The 27,804-nt window shown below is 37.1% G+C and overlaps 1 protein-coding gene across 10 annotated transcripts in view; it reads left to right on the top strand.

The window, feature by feature from the left end:
* MLIP (muscular LMNA interacting protein) overlaps window positions 1-27,804 on the top strand; it is a 268,127-nt gene that overhangs the window by 116,411 nt on the left and 123,912 nt on the right. For 9 of the 10 annotated variants that reach the window (XM_017872818.1, XM_017872833.1, XM_017872802.1 and 6 more), the window contains 3 exons: window positions 918-1,310; window positions 13,465-15,036; window positions 25,744-25,815. In XM_017872818.1, coding sequence (XP_017728307.1) covers window positions 918-1,310; window positions 13,465-15,036; window positions 25,744-25,815 — 2,037 coding nt within the window. The remainder of the gene's footprint in view (window positions 1-917; window positions 1,311-13,464; window positions 15,037-25,743; window positions 25,816-27,804) is intronic. The other variant, XM_017872849.1, reaches the window with a different exon arrangement.

Genomic DNA, 27,804 nt, shown 5'->3' with positions numbered 1-27,804 from the left:
CTTCGTACATACAACACATGCACATATAGGACGCATTAAATTGACGACCAGAGTTGAAATTGTTAGTTTATTTTCATTTAGTGGCTTAACTTTCTATTTTGAAATAATTTTAGCCTTACACAAAAGCTGCAGAGAAAAGAATAATAGTAACCATAGTGTGATTACAAAAATAAGAAAATTGACATTGGGTCTTTTAAACACAATCTTAGTATACATGGCTGTCATAGTTTTAGAAAAAGAAGTTTGGTAGCTTGATAAAGCTATCTTGATCCTGGTCTTGTAAATGTATGTATTCACAGAAAATTGGATGGAAAAAGACTGAGAATTAGAAATCCAAAATAAAACAGTGAAAATGCTTTGTACTAAAATATCTATGTCTTCTTTTTTGGTGTTCTATTTATGAGTTCTCCCTAATTAACTTAGATTGTTTTGTCTGAGTATGCATTTTGTTCCAATTTTATTTTTCCTTTCAGATTTTTAGAGAGATTTTGTATTATTTTAGAACCTTTCAATGGGGATTTCCTTCCTCCCTTGGCATTTGAAGGATATACAGGTTGCTTCACCATTAACTAAACCCTTGCCCAATCCCCATTTTTTTCACAAATGTCTTCATGGAAAACATTGCTCTCCCCCCTCTCTCTTTAAAATGTTGTATCATGACTTACTTGAAAACAGTTAGGTTTGCTTGTTCATGTTGGTTACTATCCTAAAATTGTTGGGCTTAGACCAGGAAAAACAGGTGGGCTAGTGGGCTAGTAAAAATAAACCACTAACTTCAACCCAATCTCTTTCTTATGTCAACCTAATTTAATATATTTTTGAAAATATAAGGTGGTTAAACTTTTCAGTGTACGTGCCAAAAAAGAAGCATTTATTAAAGTAATATCAGTGCTTTTATATCTCTACATCTATTACAGTCTAAATCCAATGACTACTTGACCTTGAATGCTGGGAGCCAACAAGAGAGAGACCAAGCGACATTGACTTGTCCTTCAGAGGTCAGTGGAACGATTTTACAAGAAAGGGAATTTGAAGCAAACAAACTTCAAGGAATGCAGCAAAGTGACCTCTTCAAAGCTGAATATGTCCTTATTGTGGACTCTGAAGGGGAAGATGAGGCTACAAGCAGAAAAGTTGAACAAGGCCCCCCAGGGGGGATTGGCACCGCAGCTGTCCGGCCCAAGTCTCTAGCAATCTCTTCCAGTCTGGTCTCTGATGTAGTGCGTCCCAAAACACAGGGAACTGATCTCAAGGCCTCATCACATCCTGAAATGCTTCATGGGATCGCCCCTCAGCAAAAGCACAGGCAGGTAGGTTTTGTCTTCCTGCTGTCCATAAGGAAAAAAATAAGTGTTTATGCACCCTTTGTCTTGGGCGGTCTGCAAAGGCCATCCTGTTTAAGGCAGACAAAACTTTCAAAGAAAAATATATTTAAAAAATCATTATCTCAGGTAATGAATCATCGTAGTATAAACATAGATAATAAATCTATAACATAAAAAGGATTAAGCAATTATGCTCTGAATTGGCTGAAGAGAAAATGTAAAACATTTAGTTGGAGTAAATTTGGGAGAATACTACCCCTTCTTTTAAGTAATTCTTGGAGAAGGTTGATATGAGGAGTTTGTTTAGTCAAGAGAGTGTGCTTGGTGAGCTGGGTCCATCAAGAAGCATATTTCAGACATAAGAAAGATCTAGTGAAAAGATAACACTTGGACACTAGAGGTAGATCCATTGATTTTAAATTGGTAAAAGACTAATAAAAGGATAAACTAGGAAATAAGAGTAAGAAAAATAATTTTCCCCTGTGTATCCTAAGGAAAACATCTTTTGTGGTCCTGGAAGCCCCTAGGGTGGGGCTGACCTCAGTGAGAGGGGGAAAATATAACACTCCAAAACTTAGTGGCAAGATTGAATGGTTCTTTTAAGGTAGAGAGAGTCTGGTACAATAGGTGAAGACCCAGGAAAGAAAGGATGTGGACAAGGAGGCATTTTGAAGATAAAAAATAGAATAATTTGCCATTGACTGGCTATTTGCCGTAATGAAAATATAAGGTGACTGACGAAGTGTAGTTAGAATGTTAGGAATGCAGACGCTGGCTTTGAGAGTAGGTAGTGGATGCAGAGCTCTAACTTCTTGACAATGACCATGAATTGGTACCCAGACGTCCTGTTTAGGATCTAATAGATCAGGCATTTGCAGTCAACCCAAAGTAGTTTAAAGGACATTTTTACTGGCATGTTGGTCTTTTTGCGTTACTAGGACAGGACCAATGTAAAATGGCAGAATAGGCGTTGGAGTTTTGGTGCCACGCCATCTTTATTTCTGTAGGCTTCACTGAGTTTCTGATGCTGCATTTTTATTATATTCAAGCATCTAGTTTCTTATATTGTCTTCTGCTAATAAAAGACACACACTGCAGTACTCACATTTTTACTGGACTAAAACATTTATTTCTTCTTGAAGTTCTTTCTCAGCTAGGATTGGAACAAACTATAATCATATAATTAAAGGTATTCTCAATATGCTGTGATAGGTTTAAATATTTCTTTCTTGCCTCAGAAAAGATAATGAAGTAGTTGGAGATGTAGAAATGTGGAAATTTCCATTGTTAGGGGAGGATAGTTTTAAGTGACTTCTTTGAAAAGAAAATGTATTAATAAAAAAATTAACAAAGCAATTGTTGGGTCTTTGATTTACTGTTTTCTCCAACTGATAGTTTTTTCCTCTGAATTGGCCACTTATTTTTATTTTTGTGTGTCCAAATATACAGAAGTGAATCTAGAGACTGAATACGTCCTTTAAAATCTTTTTCCAAAAACGGTTCTTCAGGAGCAGGTTATAGTTCACGTTATTAGAGCTCCAAATAAAAAAGCAGAGCTCAACCTCATATTAATTGTGGCTGAAGATTATGATTACCAGTAATGGTGGAATACTATGTCCTAAAGTGTTTGACCAATTACCAATTATTTGAACAATTACCATTGTTCTTGTTTCCATTTCCTGTAATAATCCATTTGAGTAAACAGTAGGTCATCATGAAATAAAAATTAGATGACTATTGCCACAAGTGTAAACTAAGGAGAAATGATCAGAGCCCCAAAGAGAGCAGTCTGCAAGTTTAATATAGTGAACTGTAATGTACAAAGTCTAAAAAAAAATTACACGATTGGGCTGCTTGATGCCAACAATATCAAGTTTTTAATCAGAAATACAGTCAAGTAAGTAAATTTCTAGTCTGCCTGGTGAAAATGAATCCATATATAGAACTGTCTATAAGTTAGATCTATTGGTTAGTCATTGAGAAGCTATTCCTAAGAAATGTCTTCACTTCTTAGTCTGGCCTTTAACCTTTCCACAACCTAGCCTAGGTGTCTTTTTCTATCTACATCTTTTAGCTCTCTTTTTCAGCTCTCCTGAACAATCACCAAAGTACATACTTCATATCTTCCCATCTCTGAGCCCTTGATTCCTCTGGTCAAACGTTTCCTTCTTTCCCTAGCTCTTCTCCATTTTGACCTAGGCTACTTGATAATTTAAGCTCAGTTCCAGTAGCATCCCTTCTTAAAGATGTTCCCTTTGGAAAGGAGTTAGTTCTTGTTCATCTTTGTGATTTTCTTTATTATGTTATAGCTTTTAGTGGAGGAAAACTCTCCATTATAATTTCTTTTCATTCTGTTGTAATAATTTACTTTTATCTTTTTTCCTCACTGACTGAAAACTACTTGAAGTCAAGTTCTGGTCTCTTGTTAATTTCCGTATCCCTAGCATTTAATGCAGTGCCTTACACATACAGGGAGTTCAATAAGGTGAGTGAAAAAACATGAAATATTCAAAAGATCACGTAGCTTTTCACCTGTGAAGTCCTTGCTCAGATATCGACACCTTCATGAAGCTGTTTTGGTTCTCTTGGTGAAAGCAAACTCTCTCCCGACATAATTCTGATAGTTTTGTTTTCTATACCTATTTTATAACTATCATAGGCTGTACTATAGCTATTTAGATACATGTCTTATATCCCCTAACATATTGTAGAGTTTTTACAGGTAAAGCCTGTGTTAAATTCAGTTTTATTCAACATTTTGTCCCCTACAGTGGTTAGCATATTATCTTGGACATAGTCAATATAAATATTGGGTTGAATGATAATTCCCCAAGTGCTTCCTTTGAAGTGGCATGTTTAAGTAAAAGTATGTTACGTTAAAAAAAATCACTCAATAATTTTAAAGCATGTCAAAAGCAAACATGTTATATAAAATAAGCTGTTGAATCAAAATCCTCTTAAATAAAATTCAGAAAAAAAGGAACTTTAATGTTCATGTAAAAGTCTAAGAATTTTCTAGGGGTAGTATTAGAGTTAAAGGAGAAGTGAATACACATAAAACACAGTGATTCATCTGAAAGATGTATGATAAAGTTTGGAGCTAAGATGGTGACTGTCGGAATAAACAGAGAGCCTTATGAGGTGGAATTAGCTGAACTTGTTCATTGACAATATATGGGAAACATTAAGCATGAATGAAGTTTATTACCTAGGAAATTGGATGAATGTTGGCATCATTAATTGAAGAATGCATAACAGGTCTTGGGAGGGGATGGGAAGAGATTAGACATCTGATGTGGAGTCTGAGATGCCTTGGTGGCACTGTATCATGATATCTAGAAAGAAGTTGAAAGTATGAATCCTAGACACAGGAGAGAGAAGGGAGACTGGAGATATTTGCCACATAACTTAAAGTGATGGGAATTTACTCAGGGAAAGAAGGTTAAAGTAAGAAGACAAGATTCAAGTCAGGAAACAGGAAAGTATAAAAGAAGCTATGAAAAAAGAGAGCCAATGAGAAACCTAGGTGTCTTTTTCTATCTAAGAGGTGAACCAAAGAAGTCTGAGAGAGTGGTTTTATGCAGTGGGAGCTAATGGGACTTTCCAAAAAGAGGAGTGTATAGTGGAATACAAAACAAGGTAAAATAAAGTAGGACCCCTGAGTTCATTAAATCTTGAAATTAGGAGGTCATTTGGTGACCTTTATGGGAACAGTGTGAGTGAGATTATGGGGACAGAAATCAGGTTGAGAAATGGATGGGAGGTAAGGAAAGGGAGTTCATGCATTGGAGTGGTGATGTGGGAAAACCAAAATGAGATGGGCAATTTACTGGCTATGTAAACCTCTGGGTGAGTTACTTGGAATCATAAACCTCAGTTTTCTCATTTGTAAAATGAGTTGATAATGTATCAACCTTACTTGTGAAGATTAAATGAGATAATCCATGCAAAGTGCCTAGAATAGTGCCTGGCCAGTGGTAGGCTCTCAATAAATGGGTTACTGTATCTAAGAAGTCTGAGATGGCAGCATGTTTTTTTGGGGCACAAAGTAACGAACATGGAGAAGGAGAGTTTCACACCTTTTTCAAATGTAGCTCAGAAGTAAGAACTGGGGAGAGGAACATGGAACATAAAAATAAGACCAAAAGAACTGACTGGGGCTAAATAATGGAGGTCCTGACATGAAATTCTGAGGAATTTGGACATTAGCACATATGTTTATTAAATAATTAGATTTCATGGATTCATAGAAAAGGGATTACAGTAAGTTATTTGGATGGGGCATTAGACATAGAAACCCTCCATATACCCCCAGGTCTCAACTTTATAATGAAATACCCTATTCATACCAGTATACTGTATTACAATAGCCTTCATATGTCTCTCTTACCCCACTAGATTCCTGAACCCCTTGAATTTGACAAAAAATATTTTTCTCACTTCTGCTTCCCATCACCTAATACAATGACTGGAATACTGTGGGTGCTTAAAAAGTGTCTGACGAATGAATGAATAAATGAATGAATGATCCTCCTTTTCACATGATCTTGTGTTTATTAAATAGAGAATAGACGTTACATAAACCCTCTTAGTGAGCATTCAAAGCTGAAAGAAAATGGTAATAGAGTATGGAAGAGCACTTAGGACTCCTGCCTTAGAGTTAGTGCTATTGCTCTTACTGAAGCAAATAATCTATAGCTTCTGACCCCAGAGATTTAGAGGTTGAAAACCTTGAAAGAAGCTGGGAGGTTAAACGTTCATGTTGGATTCAGCTAACTGCTGGAGGACTAGCTTGGAATGCCAAAGTACTTGCTGAAACTTGGCACGTTTATATTAAGAAGCTGGGAGGTAAAGTGTTCAAGGCCATCAGCTGGATGGCTCTTTGCATGCAGAACAGAGCCACCTGGGGCCTGACCTTGCGTGAATAGGTGAGAGGTGACTAAGTAGTAATTCAGATTCTACATGGGCCTTCTTGGTCATATAATTGTTTTGAGCAGTTGGGTAGGATTAAACATTTAGAGGCCCTACATTCTTTTAGGCAATGGACAAATCCCTGACCAAGTGATTTTATTTTTTTACCAACTTTTCTCCAGTGATCTTCCCACTGCTACCTCTCCATTTCTTTTCTTGCTTAGGGTGAGTATATGATTCCCTCCTTTTATCTTGTTACCTTTCATAGTGAATGAAACTAGATGCACTTAGGAGAATTTTTATGAATCAGTGAGAAGCTCCAGGCTCTGCTCTGATGCTGGCAGAATCCCTATAGTCCCTGAATGGTAGCTTGTTATTTCCTCTGGGCGGATTAATTTGTACCATTAACCAGGTACAAAGGAAGAACATATCTGGAAAATCAAGTCACTTTGACAATTCCAGCAGAAAGATGATGTAGGCTTTTAAGAAGAGAGTCTCCTGACTTGTTGATGTCAAAACTTAAGACTTGTTGATGTCAGAACTTGGCTGGGGAGGTAATGACTGAATCAGAGGTCAGAGGCAATGTTCTTCCTATACCTGCCCATCCTCACTGCCCAGAGTCTAGAGCAGAATAAAAGGGGGCAATTGCTGAGGGAGGGGATCAGACCCTCTTCAAGGAGAAACTATGTTTCTGCTTCTGCATCCTTCTGTTCCTTGATCTACTAGACATTTTATTTATCTTCTATTCCTGTATGAAGGTAGTAGGCTATGCACTAGACACTAGAGGTACATAGACATATGATCTGCCTTTAAGGAATTTAAAAAGTGTACGTACCTGGAAATAATGACAACAAAAGGTTACATGCTCAGAAAACAGTGGGAAACCTATGGGTAGGATGCCTAAGTCAGCCTGGACCATCAGAAAGGGTTCGCAGAGGCAGTGTTGCTGAAACTTGAGGGATGAATACATTTTTGGTATTCCAGAAAGGTAATAGAGAACGAAGTACCAGCTGATAAGAACAGGGTGGAAGATGAGAAGGAATGTGAAAAGGACTCATCAAAAGCCAGGAAATATACTAGGAAAGAGTAATGAAATAGAGGCTGTAAATAAAAGTTCTGAAAAGGAGGGAGAGATTAGAAGAGTCACACTTTGAAAAGAAATCAGGAAAGGTAAGCGATTCAAGTGCCTGTTGGGTTTAGGAAAAATAAACCATTGTAGATGGTAGTGATAACAGTTTTCCATGTAAGGGTGGAGGAGGAATCTGTTAAGAAGTTAGTCGGAAGTGTATTAGTTTTCTGTTGTATAACAGCTTACCACAAATGTAGTGACTTCACAAATTTGCCTATTTCTCCTGGTTTCTGTAGCTCAGATGTCTGGATATGGCTGAGCCATGTTCTTTGCTCAGGGTCTCTCACCAGGTTGAAATCAAGGTGTCAGTCAGGTTAGCAGAGTTGATTTCCTTGAGGCTGTGGAATTCATGGCAGCTTGCCTCTTAAAGCCAGCAACAGAGAAAAAGTATCTCTGTTGCTTTGAGTCTCTAATTCCAAAGACCTTTTTTTATTTTATTTTATTTTAAAGAGCTCACTTGATTGGGTCACACCCATGCAGGATAAGCCTCCCTTTTAATTAACAAGTCACCTGATTAAGGACCTTTGTTACATTTGAAAAATTCCTTCACCTCTGTCATATTCTATCAGTTAGAAGCAAGTAACCATTTCTACCCACACTTAAAAGGAAGGAATTCTACAAGGCTGGGACTCTGGGTAGTCATTTTGGGTGTGTTGACTACAAGAAATAAGAAACTCAAGGCAGTGATTATATTGTACAGACTTGACTGAGAAGAAAACAACATGGACCTGTAATTATGGGAAATATAAGATCCAGAAAGAGCTTTGGATATGTATGTATATATTTGTTTTTGTCAGTTAGCTTTTGTTGCTTAACAAACCATGCCAACATTTAGCGTTTTAAAACACAATATTTTATTTAGCTCAAAAATTTCTTGGTCAGTAATTTGGGCTGTTTTCAGCTAGGTGGTTCTGCAGATATGGGCTAGATTCAGTTAATCTTTGCTGTGACTTATCCATGTCAGTGATTGGCTGTGGGGTTAGCTGGTGGCTGATTAGCTGTCTGGTGGCTGAGTAGTTGTCTGCTGAGATATGGTCTTATATCTTCCAGTAAACTAGCCTGAGCTCATTCATATTATGGCAATGTTCTGCACTCAACAAGCCAGTAAGCCTCAATGCACAAGTGTTTTTCAAGATACTGTTTCTTGTATTACATTTGATAATATTGTATGGGCCAAAACAAGTCATTTGGCTATCCAGATTAAAAGGTGTAACGAAAGACTTTGTGTTTATGATGGAATGAATGCAAAAGAACAGAGAATTGTGGGTACTTTTACTATTCACCACCATGATATTTATTATCATGGTTTTTAAAAGATTGAGAGAATTTCTGTTTTATATCTATGTTAGGATCAGGGAGCTAGGAAAAAATTAAAAAGGATAAGTACATAGGATATGAGGAATAACTGATGAAATGAGATTTCTAAGGGGGCAAGAGTTGCTGTGATTCAGAGTACACAAGGAGAATTCACCTTTTAAAAGCAAAAGGTTTTCATTCATCTTTCCTTAGAATGAGGGAAAGGGAATGAAGGTGATATGACCAAAATTCGCTTTCCTGGTAATCTCAATTTTCCTTGGAGAAAAGAAATCTAGGCCATCTGTTGAGCATAATGGGAGAAACAGTAGGTTAAGGGTTTGTAGAGAACGTTAAGTTTTTGGAAAACTGTTCATCAGAACAGTAGAGGAAGCCAAGGTCCAAACAATAACAACAAAAAAGAAAACACAAATCAACCAACCAAAAAATGGAGAGGTGCAGGGCCGGGATGAGACTACAGACATTGAACCCGTGCTTTAACCAATCTACAGTGACTCACCCAGCCCATACATGAATTGAGAAAGCCTCCCCTTCTGCAGGGAAATTCAGTACAGGGGAAACCAGACCCACTCGGCTGGGGCTGCTGCCCTTGTACGGATGCAGTTTGAAAAACAGGTGCCACGGTCCTGCCAATTAACAACTGGTATCAATTTTCTTTTTCTTATGGCAACTTCTAGTAGACTAGGTCTAGAAACATAATGGCAGTTGCTGGGATTGGTGTAAGAATAAAGGTTTGCCAAGTTGATTGGCAAGAAACCATAATAGCTAGAATGCTGGCAATGCTGGCAAGAAGATTGAGATTGAACAAAGTATTACTGAAACTTAAAAAATAGGGGATGAGGGGCATGAGACTGGATAGCAAGAGAGGGGCTTTGTCATGAAGGAAATATCTTTAGTTCATGGTAGACACAAAGAAAACAATGATGAGGTCTTGAGCATAGGTGATCAGATTTTAAAAGTTCAATCTGGTGATGGGTTAAATAGGGTGAACTAGAAGTAAGAACACCAGAAAAGATTATTTAATGTGTTCAGATAAGAAAGGCTGAGAATCTGCCCTGTAGCATTACAAGCGTTCATCAGAGAGAAGAGGACAAATCAATAATAGGTAAGTTTAGGAGGCCAAGCTGCCATAATATGATGATTGGTATGTGACGACAAGGGAGAATCTGGGGTTTCTGCCTCATGTAGCTGTACAGATTCAGGAGGAAGAGCACAGCTATATGTGATCCACATCTGGTGCTGTCAGAATCTCAGAAAGTATTCAGGATACTAGGTAGCAGGTCAGTCACTTCAGTTTTTATTCAAATGCTTTGAAATCCCATAGAAACATCAGGGAAAACTGAATATACACAGGAGCAGTTTATTTTAGATTTACAGGCAGTAAAAATACAAGGCAGTTCTACGATAGAGATTGGTTGTTAAAATAATTGATGGTCTCTATTATATAGGATCTGAGGGTGAATTTATGATTAGAATCATCTACTTACCTAATGATAGGAGCACATTGCATCTTCTGTTAGTGAGATTGTTGTGAATGTTTTCCAGAGTTCCAGATAGCCTTTCTAGGAGAAGAGAGTTTTGAAAATGACTTTTGAGAGAGTGTATGTCAAGGGGGACTCAAGGAACCAGCATAATTCTGGGGACTGGAAAACATGGTCATTGGTAGGTCTAGAGAGGTGTTTAAAGCAAACAAATCAATACAGATGAGGTAAAAAATAAATGGTAAAGAAGACCTAGAACAGCTTTGAGGGAGAAGGAGTTAGAGTATCAGTAACAAACCTTGAGAACAACATAGAGGGTTGTGAATGGTAGAGGAAGAAGAGGTGGAAATAATTTGTATTAAATAGATGCCAATAGGGAAATTTGGGATCACTAATAAAGGGATTTACAGGAAGAGGTAAAATGAAGGACTGATTCTGAGCTACTGACTGAGAATTTGACAGGTGCCCATTTTTTCTTTCTGTATACATATTTTCATGCCTTTACTTCCTCTTTTAAAATTTATTAATTAGGGAAACTCAAAAAAATCAATCTTTTATTAAAAAATGAATCCTTCACTCCTGAGAATTTTAGAAAATATGGTGTCAACATTTTTTTTTTTTTTTTTTTTTTTTTTTGAGACTGGAGTCTCGCCTAATCGCCAGGCTGAGTGCAGTGGCCGATCTCAGCTCACTGCAAGCTCGCGCCTCCCGGTGTTTACGCCATTCTCCTGCCTCAGCCTCCCGAGTAGCTGACTACAGGCGCCCGCCAACTCGCCCGGCTAGTTTTTTGTATTTTTTAGTAAGAGACCGGGTTTCACTGGGTTAGCCAGGATGGTCTCGATCTCCTGAACCTCGTGATCACCCGTGCTCGGCCTCCCAAAAGTGCTGGGATTATAGGCTTGAGCCACCGCGCCCAGCCTCACATTTTTATATTAGTACAAATTAGGATAATATTGTGGTATATTTGTAAGTTAGAAATGAATATGTTGCATATACTTATTAATATATTAAGTAAGAAAATATAATAAAAATTATGTGCAGACTAATATAAACATGGTAAACTAGACTTTTCAGAGCCTTTCTCTTAGAAGTTCCTCAAAAATCAATGTTTTAAATATATTAGAAAGTATAATAAAATTCTGAGATACTTATATTAGGTAAAATATTAATTAATGTAGTAGAATGTTTGGTCATTAGAAGCCGTAGTTTTGAGGAAGTTGGAAAGGTTAATCTTTTCCTCTGAATGAGACCCTAACGATTATAGCTCTATGGTCTTAGCATAGTGATAATTTGGTGAATAATCAGGGTAAATAATTGAGTTTGTCATATACATTAAAGTTATTTGGAAACAGCAGAACTGAAAAGGTAATGAGAGTTTTGTGACTGCCGTTATTAATTTACAGAATTCTTTACCAAACAGCTATTCTAGGCATAGTACAACATGCAAAGACGCACTACACAGTCTAGAAATGTTTCTATATTCTTTTCATTAGGAGAGATCAATCATAGGAAGCAATTAGAGAAGACTTTTCATTTGTGGTTAAAAAAAAAATCTGAATATACTATTTACCCTAAGAGAACAATTTCTTAAACATTAATTACATATTTAACTACAAATGATTGCATAACTCCAGATAAGACATTGTCATGCTTGTAGTGACAAAAACATTCAGCTGCCCAGCTAGTAGTGTTTGGATTTAAATATATCTCTAACCACATGAATCAGTTACATAAACATTGGCTAAGCAGAGTTGTTTCTAAGTAAAACTTATAAAAGTGAATTGCTAAGCTTTCTTCCTCCATTTGATTCAATTCTGCTTGACTTTCAATTATATCTGATTTTCTCATATTCTGGGTTATGCTAAAATATTCAGGTATTATTTATGTAACAAGAAATGTATGTATTCTTCCATGTTGCAAGGATGCATATAAATATATATATATAAAAGAAAGGACTATTTTGGGTATGTTTACTTAGAAACTTGGAAGTTTGGGATGAGTTGTTTGAATCTGCCAGTTTTAAATTTTTTAGAGATTAAAACTATATGACATGAAAACCTCTGCATTAGGTCTGATGGAAATCTGAAAATGTTATAAGCAAAATCAATAAATATCTTTTACTTTATTTGTAAAGATTTTGCTAAGTTCGATTGTTATGTTTATATACTTTTTCCTACTGTGTGCTTAATGCAACATCTATATGTAAATCTTAATATTTATTGAAATTTTAAATGATTGATATTCCCTAAATTCTTTATTAGACATGCATGTTTATATTTCTTTTATATATTGACATAATCAAATCAATGACTTTTAAGGGAAACCTCTGTTTAAAAGGTGTTCAAAATATTTATAACTTCAGTACTTATCTTAAAGTACTAGATGATTTTTAAAATGGTACAAGGCTACCTACATCCAGTTGTTTCACAGGCTCTCTCTAGCTTCTCTTGTAAAATGATGAATTGTTCTTTATTTCCTCTTTATTTAGTTTCTTCATTTCCTCTTTATTTGGATTGGTAGGTTTCCTTGTTTCAGGTGGATTATATTTGTAAAGTGTTCTGGCTTCTTTTGATACAAGAGACCCTATTTCTTCCAGCATAACCCAAATCATTTGTTAAATATTCATTGTATGTTCATGTTAAATATTCATTCTGGCAAATAATTAGGAAAAATAAGCTAAAACTTCCTGTCTAATTTGGGCTTTGCTTTCACTCCCTCAATTTATCATTCTGTGTTGATATTGGGTGTTTCATCTTTTGAATTCTAGGCACTTTTCCAAGTTCACAGCATGTAGGAGTTAAGTAGTAGAAACTCTTAGAATTTTAAACCCTTGAAGTGTGTTAAAAATTTTTTAAGGCTTGTAGTCATTATTATAATATCATGCTTTATATTCTTACAATAGAAGAAAATAGTTTTCTATAAGAAAAAATAGTTTTCTATAAGAAAATAGTGAAATTTATACTGATGGTGATTTAAATCTTTCCAAATCACACAATTGAAAATTAAGATAACTATTTTAGATGATGTCGATGAATTATCTTCCAACTATGCAATATAATTTTATATTGATTTCATTCTGTGGGATAAATGAGGTATAGGATGTAATACTTCACAGCTTATTTGTATCTTATTTCAAATTCAAAGCAAGGCCTCATTAGCAAAACAGAATTTCCTTCATTTTTATGGAGGTTTAAGTTGCCTCTTTTTGTGTAAATTGTTTGCATAATCGCACAAGTGACAAGAATATTTTGATCGTTTCAGAAATAATGTCCTATTTCAATCTGTCTATTTCTCTTTCCTCTAGTTAACTTCTTCTTCCACTACCTCTGAGCAGCTTGCCTGTAAACCACCTGCTTTCTCCTTTGTTTCTCCAACTAATCCGAACGCACCACCCGACCCAGTTAACCTCGAGGGAGCCTCTGTCCTAGAGGAGTTCCACAGTAGGAGGCTGGATGTCAGTGGGGCCGTGGTGGAAGAATCAGCTACGTATTTTCAAACTACCGCTCACTCTACACCCTTTTCTGCATCGAAGGGCACCTCCTCGACGTTACTGTTTCCCTATTCCACTCAACTATCAGGTTCTAACTTATCCAGTTCAACTGCGGCAGATCCAAAGCCTGGACTGACCTCTGAAGTTCTCAAGAAGACAAGTTTAACCTCGCATGTCCTTAGTCGCGGAGAAAGTCCGAGAACCTCTTCTCCTCCACCGTCCTCCAGTGCTTCTCTGAAGTCGAATTCAGCCTTGTACATACCAGTCCGCATTGTCACGCATTCACTGTCTCCCAGCCCCAAACCATTTACCTCCTCTTTCCACGGCTCTTCTTCCACCATCTGCAGCCAAATGTCATCTAGTGGAAATCTTTCAAAGTCAGGGGTAAAATCCCCGGTGCCTTCCCGGCTTGCCCTTCTCACTGCCATTCTCAAGTCAAACCCTTCCCACCAAAGACCCTTTTCCCCTGCATCCTGTCCCACCTTCTCTCTCAACTCCCCGGCCTCTTCCTCTCTCACACTTGATCAAAAAGCAAAGCAGACCCCACCCACGCCTAAAAAATCTCTCTCAAGTTGTTCCCTGAGAGCCGGGTCTCCAGATCAGGGGGAACGCCAGGTTTCTGAGTTGACCCAGCAATCTTTTCACCTGCCTGTTTTCACCAAGTCTACTCCACTTTCTCAGGCCCCCTCCCTCTCTCCTACAAAACAGCCTAGTAGCAGCCTTGCTTCCATGAATGTAGAGAGACCACCATCACCTACTTTGAAGAACAATACCATGCTTTCCCTGCTACAAACCAGTGCATCCAGTTCTGTGGGTCTTCCTCCTGTTCCACCAAGCTCTTCTCTTTCCTCTTTGAAGAGTAAACAGGATGGTGACCTCAGGGGTCCAGAAAACCCCAGAAACATTCACACCTACCCTTCTACATTAGCCTCATCTGCATTGTCTTCTCTGTCTCCTCCTGTTAATCAAAGAGCTACGTTCTCTTCTTCAGAGAAATGTTTCCATCCTTCCCCAGCTCTTTCAAGCCTGATAAACAGATCTAAAAGAGCTTCATCGCAACTATCTGGCCAGGAGTTGAGTCCTTCAGCTCTTCCTTCACTCCCTATCTCCAGTGCTAGCTCTGCCTCTCTTCCCAACTTGAGGTCCTCTTCTCTCCCTCGTGCCAATCTGCCCACCCTGGTGCCCCAGCTCAGTCCCTCAGCTCTGCATCCACATTGTGGCAGTGGTACCCTGCCTTCAAGACTTGGGAAATCTGAAAGCAGCACCCCCAACCACAGGTCACCTGTTTCAACCCCATCACTTCCCATATCTGTAACAAGAACAGAGGAGCTGATTTCACCTTGTGCATTGTCCATGTCAACAGGCCCAGAAAATAAGAAATCAAAGGTATTTTTTGCATGTTGCATGTTGCATGCTTATTTTGAAACAGGGAAGAATCTTTTTCCCCCCAAGGCAGAAATCAATAATTATAGTATTAATTGTGCTCCTACAAGAAGGAAGAAAAAGTGCAAGACGGTACCAGGACTTGGTATATTTGAATGTGTAAATGAATTATAATCTGTATAGAATTATGTGTTTCAGTCAAATTATTTGATTTTGAAAATCCCCTTTCTCTTCCTAACGTCTTATATCTATGACTCCAAGAGTATTATTATACCATTGGCCCTAATGACAGAATTAAAAGAAAATAGTTGAGATTCAGGACTATGATATGTTTCTGATGGTTTATTAACAGGGACCCTAGCATCCACCCAAATATCCTGTACTAATGGAATAGTAGATAGGATTAATATAAAATGGAATATTATCTTAGATCCAGGCCTGTGACATAGTCAAGCCCATTCTCCTAGCAGAAGGCAACTCTACACTAAGGCATGCTGGCTTCCCAACTATACTCAAGTAATTCAGATTGTGGATCACCCACACCTAGAATTTGATAGCTGTTATATCAATAAAATAAAACAATTAAAGTACCTGCATAAGAAGGGGTGGTGATTTTCAGCTCAGTACATTGAAATAATGTAGTTTTAGAGCTTTGAAATACCATGGAGAGTATGTTTCACTGTCACTTTACAGATGATGAATGTCATGTTGAAGGGATAAAGTGACCCTCATTATCTTGTAAATGATGTCACAATACAATTCAAGTCAAAAGCATGCATTAAATACCTACTATGTGTGTACCACTACACTAGCTTTCTTTGGCGTGTGTGTGGTTTCTTTTAAAGGGAAGTAAGAGATTTTTTTTTTTTTTTGTCTTGGAACAATTCAATTTTAATCAGTAGAAAAAACATACACAATTTGGAGAGGCTATATACAGTTATTAAAACTACAATACAGCTAGAAAACCAATATAAGGCAAAATTAAATGTGTAAGTCAGATTATAAATAATCATCAACTGAGTTCAATATAACAGGAGTAATGTGATGGAACATGGTTAGTAAGGGAAGTTATAAAAAAATGTCAGTCCTGTCGGAAATATTTAGGATTTAACTTAATGAAGAGGAAAGAAGTTGGCATTTCAGAAATGGAAAACAACCTGACCAAATATACAGAAGATGATCCCAGAAGGCTGTGTGTGGAGACGTAAGACGATTGGCCTTATAATCTGATAGTAATAATAGCAATATCAAATGCTTTCTGTGAGTCAGGAACTATGCTAGTATATAAAATAGATGAAAAATTAATTAAAATGGATTACATCAGTTAAGTTTTATAACTATATGAAGTTGATAATACTATTTTCCCTATTTTGTACACCAAGAAACTGAAGTTCAGTGAATAATTGTCCTGGTTATGGGTCTGTTATGGAGCTGACATTTATATAATATTAAGTCTGTTGATTCTTGAAGCCATGTTCTTTTTTACTACGATTTATTGCTACAAAGAAATAACTCATGTTAGCGATTTAGCCTGACTTTACAATTCTCATGAAGAAAATCATTATTAAAGAATTATAACCAGAGTTCCCAATTTATATAATTTTGGGTTCATTTACAAAATGTATTGGAGATTAAGTCCTTGCATTTTAAACATTCAAAGCAAATGAGATGGACAAAATTTAACTTTTTCTGTGATTCTAAATTGAAAATCCTACTTACTTGAGGTAAATTGACCTGTTTAGTATATTTTAAATACATATATGTGATTACAAAATGTATTTGTAGAGTATTTAAAAAGAACTGACAATCTAATCATTACTGTTTCCTGAGTGCATTAACTATCATTTTTTAAACCATGCTGCCATATACTTTTTGTTTTGTGAAAAGTGATTTTACTCTAGAAGCTTTTTCAAAGCATTTCTGTGTGTGTTTCATTGCACTTTATGCTTTCTCCTGTTTTGCATATAGTCAGAGAGTTGGAAGAGGGTGAGCCCCAAAGGGCTTTCGATACATTAAAGGCCTGTTTATTGAAGACCTATTGTTTTGGGCTTTCTTCTTGCACCCAACATTGAAAATTTTCAGCATTTGCTTTTACTTTGTAAAACATTTCCAAGTAAAGAAAACTCAAAGAAATGCAAGGTAAATTTGATGAACAGGAAAATAAGAAGAATGATTATAATTTAACTGCCAGTAAAATATCAATCGATTTCTTTGAACAGAAAATAAAGCTTCTTGTCATGGGTAAAATTTATAATAACTTCTGCAAAATAGAATAGTATGGACTATGAGTCAATGCTATTCTTTTTCATGTTTATTTCCTCCTTGCATCTTGCTATATTATCTCTTTAGGTAAAAATCAGAAAGTCGGCCTACTTTTTTTATTGCAATCTATTATTTTCAGAAATAGTATCTTGAGTATAAAAAACGTATTAAAATGGATGTGGAATAGATAAGTCTTACCCCGATCTCTTTTGATGTTTGACTAGTGTTTAAATTGGTAACATTATTTTATAGAATGATAGAAAGAAATAGACAAAAGCTGTGTGATGTTGAAGAATTTATATGCTTTCATGGGTTGTTTCTTGTCTTGCTCCTTCCAGTGTGGTGCTAAACTGAGCACAGGGCACTTTTTGAAATCAAAGAACTTTAGATTTAGGTCAGCTTTACTCACTCCCAGATTCTGAAATAATAGGAATCATAGAATACAGATGGCATCTAATTAAAACATGAATGCTTGAAGGATATTAGTTTAAAGTCTGGGCCCTACTGTTCTTTGATATTAAAATAAAATGGATTGATCATAGTATGCTGAGCTAAATTCGGATATAAAGTGTGTTTGATATTTCTTTTTCGTAGATAAAACCTGAAGGTTCTGAATCTGCTTGCATTTGTGTGATATAATCGCTATGATATGTTAAATTCGGATGTAGTTTAAAATACTATGTCACATTATAATCATTGCTTTAGACAGGATGGGTCTGAATGCTGCTCAGCCTGCCCTTTTTTTTTTTTTTTTTTTTGAGACAGGTCCCACTGTGTTGCTCAGGCTGTAGTGTAGTGGTGTGGTCTTGGCTCACTGCAACCTCTGCCTCCTGGGTTCAAGTGATTCTCCTGCCTCAGCCTCCCAAGTAGCTGGAATTACAGGTGTGCACCATCGCATCCAGCTAATTTTTATATTTTTAGTTGAGACAGAGTTTTTACCATGTTGGCCAGGCTGGTCTTGAACTTTTGACCACAAGTGATCCACCTGCCTTGGCATCCCAAAGTGCTGAGATTACAGGCGTGAGCCACCATGCCTGGCCTACTTTTGGATCAACATCTGTATTGCCTGAGACACTTTTTTTCACTTGGAAAAGACTGGATATTACAAAATTCACCCAGAGTTGTGTCTGGGTCCCCAATCTGTTTTGCCCTCATTTATGAAATAATTTAAATTTTTATCCTAGTGAATTATTATGGGGCTCCATATGGAAATTGGCATAAGCATTATATCAAAGCCTCATAGAGTCTGCCACTTACTGAAGATAGTCTGAAGATTAGTTACAATGATAAAGAGTCTCCATTGATGGGCCTGCCCTGGGCTTAGAGCTGTTTGGACACATAGCTTATTTAGGGAACAAGATGAGAGCTATTTTATATTTCATAAAACTTTATAACTGGTGTTTTATTCACGAAAGTCTCCTTCCTTTAAGACATCAAAACATTCCCAAATATATCACACTGAAAACTTAGTGGCAGCAGTCTGTATGTGACTTTCTCCATTTCTGCAGAACCACATGTAATTTGGAAAATGAGCAATATGGAATGTGTCTGCATGAGCTAAAATAGTTAATCTGGGTTCAAGAAAATCACTCATTCAATAAATATGTATTGATTACCTAAAATGTGTGCTTTTCAAAGCTGTGAGGATATTGCAACAAATAAAATATGCAATGATGCCTATTCAAAGACACTTTATATTCTTTGGTGGAAGAGAAACAATCAACCATACCCCCTCCAAATAAGTAAATTATCGTGTGTGTCAGAAGATCGTATGTGTCATGGAGAAATGGATAGCCCTGATTCTCAAGGGAAATAGAGAAGGGATGGTGTCACATGTTATGTTGGGGTATTGGGATAGGTTTCTTTGAGAAGGTAACATCCAAGGAGGTGACTCCTTAGGAGAGTATAGTGAGGAAAATGCTCTGAGGCCAGAGAGTGCTTGACAGGTACAAAGAACATATTCTGGGCTAGCAGTGAGGAACAGGTTGTTGAGGTTGTCAGAGGGAGATGTAGGTGGGAGCCGGATCCTGTAGGAGAGTCTTGTGGACTACTCTTTAGTCTTTGATTTTTAATTTAAGTGAGATAGGAAGTCTTTGGAGGGTTTCAAATAGATAAGTGACAGTCTTAACTATCTCACTGCTAAATAAGAATAGACCATGAGAGGGTAAAAGTTTAAGTTGGGAGAACTTAGAAGTCTATTGCTACAATCTAGATGAGTGATGATGGTGGCTATGGTCAAGTTATAGCAGTGAAGGTGACAATAAAATTTCCATTATGTTTTGTAGATAGAGTAACAAACATTCACCAAACATCAGAGCCACTACGTGAAATGAAAAAAAATCAGCTGAAACTAGACTTACGTGCCTTCTTATTTTGTTTTTCTCTTTTTATCTCACTGTCATTTACTCCACTTCCTTCACAAAGTTCTTGGGAATCCTTGACTTCTCAGGCTTCTTTCAGCTATGCTATCTGTCACTCAGCCTCTATACTGAGCAGTTCTGTGTGCCACTCCTGTGCTTCTCTCCAGCTAGCCTCTCTGAATTGATCCTAGTAATGGTTCACACTCAGGTGTTCAATGATTGACAAAAGCTTGCCTTCCTCTCCAACCCCGCACTCCCTCGGGGGATTTGGATTTCTTTTTTTTTTTTTTGAGGCGGAGTTTTGCTCTTGGTGTCCAGGCTGGAGTACAATGGTGCAATCTCGGCTCACTGCAACCTCTGTCTCCCAGGTTCAGTTGATTCTCCTGCCTCAGCCTCCTGAGTAGCTGGGATTACAGGCACCTGCCACCACGCCTGGCTAATTTTTGTATTTTTAGTAGAGATGGGGTTTTACCATGTTGGCTAGGCTGGTCTTGAACTCCTGACCTCAGATGATCCGCCTGCCTCTGCCCCTCAAACTGTTGGAATTATAGGCACGAACCACCGCGCCAGCCAGGATTTGCATTTTAATTGTGGGGAGGGTGCAGTTTAGCTCAAGAGAATTGTCAAAGGAAAAAACAGGGATCAACATATGCAGCATATGTTACAGGTTCACATCACGAAGAAAATGACTTCAAAATCTGTGTTAGAAATGTTCTCAGGGCATGCTTGGAGTGGTGGAAGAGGGTCTTTAATTAGCAAAGCTTGTCTAGGACTTGAACCATAGACAAAGCACTAAGGATTTGTGTTTTTTCATGTCTTTGAATCTTATTGTAATTTTCAATTAGATATTTCAAGTCAACAAATATTTGCTGAACATCTCTTCTCTGCCAGGTTTGTATTAGGTGTTGAAAATAAAAGGACAAATAATATAAAATCTCTCCCCTAAAAGTTCTAGCAGGCAGATAGGGATGGCAAAATATTATAATAAAATGAAATAAAATTATGCATTTAAGGTGTTAGAGAAACAAAAAAATAAATGAGGGATGCAGAGGAGTCCTGGGAAGGGACTTGTTCTGGGAAGTTTTCTCAGTTGCTACCTTGCCTATCTGCTTTGCCAGGCAGTTTTTGACAGCTATATCCTCTACCTCTAGCTTTTCCATTATCAGGATCATTATAGATTGTGCTCTGCTAGTAATCCAGATATAAGGAAGCGTCTGGGCAATCTCCTATGAATTGGATTAGGGATTGGTTGAGCTTTCATCTCAGGACTGATGTCAAGGAGATTCTGACTCAGGTAAGACAGACATGATCACTGAGGAGCAGAAAGTGTACATGTAGAGTGATGCTCCCATCTCTGCCCAGGAATGCTTCTGGAAGAAGTTGGACATGATGGTAGTGAGGCTCTTCACCATGGTTTCCTCATCCTATTGTTTATATAATCCACACTTCTTTCATTTACTGCACCGGTCCCCAACCTTTTTGGCACCAGGGACCAGTTTCATGGAAGACAGTTTTTCCATGGATTGGGGGGTTGGGGATGGTTTTGGGATGAAACTATTCCACCTCAGATCATCAGACATTAGATTCTTATAAGGGACATGTAACCTAGATCCTTTGCCTGCGCAGTTCACGATAGGGTTTGCACTCCTGTGAGAATCTAATGCTGCTGCTGATCTGGTAGGAGGCAGAGCTTAGACGACCATACACACTTGCCTGCTATTCACTTCTTGCTGTTTGGTCCAATTCCTAACAGGTACTTTGTTGTGACAATTGAATCTAGGGGTTAGGGGCCCCTGATTTACTGCACTTAAAGTGTAACTGTGAGTCCAAACCCCTGATCCTCAAGGCAACTAACAGTTCACTTTGAGACCTCATGGATCTTTATTACTAGAACATGTGGTGGAATTTTAGGCATCAGCAACAGGATATATGACTTCAGTGGAAAATATTTTCTGAAGGGGTAGAATGTGTTCTTGCTATCCTTACCTTCTATCCCAGCATTTATATTGCAGCTAGCAACTAGCATTGCTTATAATCAGGATTAGCTCTGGTAAACGTAAGTAATAAAATGCCATTTTGTTTTCCAAACCTAAACATTGACCTGCACCATGCAGAAGATATTTAAGAAATATTTATTGAATGTTAACTGAAAGTATAGATTAGAAATTAGAGAGAATCAATAGGTATTATTGCATCATTTGCCAGATTTAGGTTTAGGCCCATCATTTTTACCTCCTATGATTAGCTAATGTTTACTCTAACCCTGTAATTCCACATTAGAATGATTAATAATTTTGAGCCAAAAAGGAAAATGAATGAATTTGGTTTAGCACCTGGAAGCCTTGAAATGCTTAAGAGGAAATGTGTTCCAAATTAGAATAAAAAATTCATATTTAGATCGAGTATATATTGTTAGGAGAACCCAGAGGGAAGAGTGGACTCAAAACATGTCCTTTTTGGCAACAAATGGGAATTTTAGACTGAAAAGGATAGGGTATGTATGTCTTAGAGGAGTAGTGCATGTCATGTAGTAGGTACTCAATAAATATTTCTTGGCCAGGAATGGTGGCTTACGCCTGTAATCCCAGCACTTTGGGAGGCTGAGGCAGGAGGATGGCTTAAACCTAAGAATTCAAGGCAAGGCTGGACACCATGGTAAGAAACCATCTCTACAAAAAAAAAAAAAAAAAAAAAAAAAAAAAATTAGCTGGGTGCCACATGCCTGTACTACCAGATACTCTGGAGGCTGAGGTGGAAGAATTGCTTGAGCTCAGGAGGTAGAGGCTGTAGTGAGTCATGATCGCGCCATGGCTCTCCAGCCTAGGCAACAGAGAAAGACTCTGTTCCCCCACTCATCCCCCCCCAAAAAAAAGAAAAGAAAGAGAAAATTTCTTGAATAAGTATGTTAGTTGAACATCCATAAACAGATTTACAGGATCAGTTAATGTCCACCAAGTTGGGAGAACCCAGTGGTAGGAGCTCCTAGTCCTTAGTATATGATTTGAGTAAAGATAAAAATGACACACCTAACAAAATGTTTCATGAAATAATCCAAAAATTCTTATCTTCATTGCTTACAATGACAAACCCAATCTAATCAGATAAAACTTGGTAAAGATAATGCCTAAAGCCCTATTTCTGGGTCTAAAAAAGTATAAATAAGCATAAATATAGGATGGAGTTAACGGCAAATGTTTTGAAAAAAGATGAAAGGATTAGGAATTTAGGTGATAGCCTACTCAGTGTGATCCAACAATATGAAATAACTCCAACCTCCTTTCTTGCATATTTTAAAACTCTCCACAAAAACTAAGGAGATGATCGCAATTATTTTCTTCATTACATTAATTGAGTTTATTGTCAATATCATGGAAGTGATGATTATATTTTACTATGTGCTAAAAACACATCTAGTTAAACACTTTTTATAATTTTAAGGAATATTATCAGAGGAGAGCAATGAGGGTAGTGGAATTGTTCACTTGAGTATCAGGGAGTTGGTGAAGGAAGCAATATAATTATGTAGAAGAGAGCTCTTGGCATGAGCCATGATTTCAAGAGGGGGGAAAGAGGACCAATGAGATAAATTAGTAGGAAGCGTATTTTGGCTCAATGTAGGGGAGAATTTTGTACTAATTCTAACAATTAGTCCTGAATGTGCTGCCTTGGGAAGCAAGCAAGTGTTCATTTGGCTACTAAACAGAACAGAGATTCATGCGTCAGATGAGGGGGTTGAACCAAATCACCTTCAATATCACTTCTTATTGTAAGATTCTGTGATATTTTGTGTGCAATAACAAGATGTGTCTCTGTACAGGCTTTCCCAGCTATATTCTTTGGGGAAGTTGAGGATAGGAGAACAAACACTGTAAATGATTGCACATCCTGAAATGAGAGGCAAGGGCATTTGTAGATATGTGCATGGTTGTTGGGCTAGAGTGCCTGTGTCTGAATTCCAGCCATGACTTACATGTACTAGCTGGTGACCTTCGATTAGTTATTTAACATTTCTGTACCTCAGTTTCCATATATAAAATGGGGATAGTATAGTATCTACCTAATAGCTTTGTTGTGACAATTGAGTGAGTTAATTCACATGAAGCTTTTAGAATGGTACCTGGCTCATAGTGATTGCTAGATATTGTTATTATTATGATTGCAACTATAATTACAATTAACTGTTCATGAAGACATCGTAGAGTGAGATGGTATATTTTATTCTGCATTACATGTATGCTTAGGTATTCTTTGGAAGAAAATATTATAGAGAAAGCATATATATTGGACACAGGCAGGCTCTTTATGGGCTGCGTGGTCTTGAACAAGTCATTTGACCTCTGCTTTTCTTAATAACTCTCTAGTTATAGGGCTTCTGTAAAATTGAGTAATAATAATAAATGTCAGCTCCTATTGCCCATGGAAAGATGGTATTTCAATTTCAATTCTTATTCAAATATATTTTTATCTAGAGACCACAGCAGCGCAGGGTCAATGTAGCAACTTAGGGCTTGAAGTGACCTGAGACATCTTCCAGCAATTGCCTCTCATGTAGAAGATGGGAGAGTAGGTTTCTTAAGAGTTGAGAGACTTGCAGAAAGCCATATAGCTTCTTCCTGTGGGAGAAGAGCTATATGGTGGAGGGAAAGTGGAAGATAAGTAAATTTCAGAGTACAATTTTTGGGAAAAAGTGTGTAGCTTCTGAGCTCTTGTGCAGTTTTAGCTGGGTGTGTGTTTGTGAAAGAGTGTGTGTGTGTCTGTATGTGAGTACATATATATATATGTATATATTCATGTATATGAATAAGAGTGTGTAAGTGAGCATGTGTTTGTGGGTGACTGATTATCTGGCTAGTGTGATAATGCTGGCATGGCACTTGCTGGCATGCAGGATTTTTCATTATCTCTAACTCAGTATACCAAGAAAAGAAAGAAAACAGTAAAAAAGAGAATGCATCCTGCTGTTAGCTGGATGCTGACTTTCTTTTTCTGGGTCTGGCACTTTGATTCCTCACAACTTCAACTTTTTCCTAAGGAAAATGAATGTGCCAGTCTCTTACATTCACCACCCCACTTTAATGAAGTTTCCTTCAATTACATCTATAAAACTCAAGGCTTAATTTTATTTGATGACACTGTCTTCTGCACACACTATGGTTTTCTTTTGAAGACACTAAGATAGCCTGGAGCTCTGTGCCAATTTCTTCACTGGTACTGGCCACTGGGGAAGCTGCCTGAGACAAGGGCATCTGAAGTGACAGGAGACTTGAACTCAGTTAATCAACTGGAGACCCAGAGCAGTATCAAAACTGAGTCTTTGATTATGCATATTTATCCTGATTTCTACAGCTTCCTCATGCTCGCCCCCTCCCCCAAATATTCTACAACACTGAACTATTTTATTCTGAGTTGTACTTAACACTTAGGAAATTTTAACATTTGCTTCATTAACATAACTGTTAGAAAGTGCAGGGGATGATGAGGTTTAAAAAATGAGTTTAAGATCAAGAGTGTGTACTTTTTGTTTTTTTTAATGGAGTTACATTGCTGATATTGTTTATGCTCAAATTATTGACTACTTTGCTGCTTGCATAAAAAATGGCTGCTACTTTTTATGTATTTTGATCTTTGTTTTTATGGATGATGCAAGAAAATGATCAAGAGCTCAATTACACTTACTGGCATAATATTTGTTAATTGTGAGACTGTTAAAAAGAAACATTCCTTTGAGGATCAAGCAGAACCACCTCCTGTCCTCTTGTATAGAATAGTACTCCTATGAGGGAATGCTGCTAATGAAAAATTTATATATAACTTTGTGTAAAGGAAGTTTTTAAGTTCTGAAACGGAGTGGCATATAATTGCCTGTAATCTCTAGGCTGATATTTTACTGTGGCATTTCTTTGCTTCTCATTCTAATAAAATATTAACATGGTAAGCTAATTGTTTCTGTCAGAAACAAGTTGTTCAGCATAATAACCATTTTCTTCATTTGAAAACGTGTCATTTAACTTGGTAGAACTCTCTGAAAATTATGTCATATTCTTTCCCATTTTCATCTCTACTCTTGCTTTCTGGTTGCCCGTTCTAGCAATACAAGACCAAGTCAAGCTACAAGGCTTTTGCAGCAATCCCTACAAACACATTGCTTTTGGAACAGAAGGTCAGTGTTGGCTCAAAAACAGTGAATTTTACGTTTCTAACGTGATTTTTTAAATGTTTTCTAAAATTTCTGTTGGGAAGATTTCTGTTTTAAAGTTCTGCCTTTACTAAAATAACATTCCGTTCTCAGTTTAGGATGATGTGGTGAAAACATTTTGGTGAATATAATTGTAGGAGATATATACAATTATATTATATATTGTGAATATAATTTATCACTAGAGGCTGAATATGAGCCTAGAGATGTTTAATCCACTGTCAAGCTGCTTTGGGAAACTTGATTCAGATTTGGATAAATCCTTGTTCTTTGGAATTTTAAATAATTATTATATTCAAAAACTTTCATATCAAGAACTTTCATATCTATCCATATTGATCAAAAGAATTGGGGTAAAATGGGATTATTTGTGAACAGTTGGCCACATTGGTTGTTGACTGGTAAAGAGTTGGTGACTAACAGTGGCTTCCACCATTGTACTATACTGATACTCAGATATTATAGCTGAGCATTCAACTCAGCCTCATAGATTCCATTGTGGACTAAACCTCTTCACACATCCATTCTTGCCAGCCAGTGGTCCCACTTTCATCAACAGAAGGGAACACTGAGATGACTGTCAGTGACCCAACTGCTTTCACACGCCTCCAAGAGATTTTTGCTTTGCTATTAAGGGTCATTAATAATAAAATTATAGGTTGTTACATAAGTAGGTAAATTAAATTAAAGCCTCTTGTTTAATAAGCATGTTATGCATGTTTATATGAAAGCCAAATAGAGGATTGATATCAGAATCCAAGTGAAATGAGTTACCAAGTCTGTGAAATTATCCATTTCATATATTACTTTTATGATTATGTATTTAGTCAATTTATTTCTCAATGCACTAAGTCCATTTTTTTTCTGTGTAATTATGGAGTTTCAAGACTGTTACTATCATTTATCGAAATGTTGTTTGCCAACCAGGTGGTATTTTGATCACTGGTTTATAAATCTACATTCTTATTCTTTTAGCATGATCTGAAGAGTAAAACCTTTGTATGATCTCTTATCTAATAAGTAGGAATTGTTAGTGGGATAAGTAGTGTATAGGTAGACATTAATTCCAAATTATAAACAGGTAGTGTCCAATCTATGTTCTGTATATGTAAGTGCTTTGAACTGTAGGTTCACTAGGCTGCAGGAAAATCTGCAGCTTTTTCCCTAGCATCTCTCCTGAATTTCTACCCCTCATTGCCTGTTAAAAGATGAGACGGGACTACAACACGGATTTCAGGAGACTTCAGGAGGTTGTGGAAAGGGACACTTTTCCATTGCCCCTTATTCCACACTCTAAGGCCATAATGGTGGGAGGTGGTGGCAGAGTTCCCACACCACAGACTCTCTGCCTATTTTGGATGACTATTTCTGGAAACTTGTCACAAGTGTGTGCTTTCACAGATGTGGGAGAATCACTCTCCATCAGCAGTGAGACAAAGAGGAGTTGAGGAGCCTACTTTCATCCTCATCCTTCCCTCATACTTATCTCACCTCATCTAGTCACAGTCTCCTGGAACTATGTTCTGCTACTATGTAAATTTCCTATTTAGAAAATGAAAGGTAATTTTCTGAAAGTCTTCTGTGAGATAAGACTAGATGTCAGTACTGTTTCCAGAATCTCTGTCCATTAGGATTGTTTCCAGAATTCTCTTCCAATTAACTAAATTATAGAGTTTATAATGTATTCATTAGTCAGTAAAGATGAAGAGTCATTAGTTTAATTTCCAATTTTATTAGAAACCCATTTCATAAATGTGTATGGTGGCATTGATGTATATTTAACCTATTATACAAGTTCATGTGCAAAAGATTTTGTGTTTTAAATTTTAAATAAAACGTTCTGTAGGAAAATTATTTCTATTTTTAGTACAAAAATATAAACATGACATCTAAATTTAAAATAATGTTATTCCAGAGGGGGCTGAATTATTGTATAAGTACTAATGTAGGTTA

This window comes from Rhinopithecus bieti, unplaced genomic scaffold, assembly GCF_001698545.2.
Source record: "Rhinopithecus bieti isolate Rb0 unplaced genomic scaffold, ASM169854v2 scaffold_1304, whole genome shotgun sequence".
Classification (NCBI taxonomy): Eukaryota; Metazoa; Chordata; class Mammalia; order Primates; family Cercopithecidae; genus Rhinopithecus; species Rhinopithecus bieti.
The sequence above is the reverse complement of the archived record's forward strand: the minus strand, read 5'-3'. Positions and strand labels throughout refer to the sequence as shown.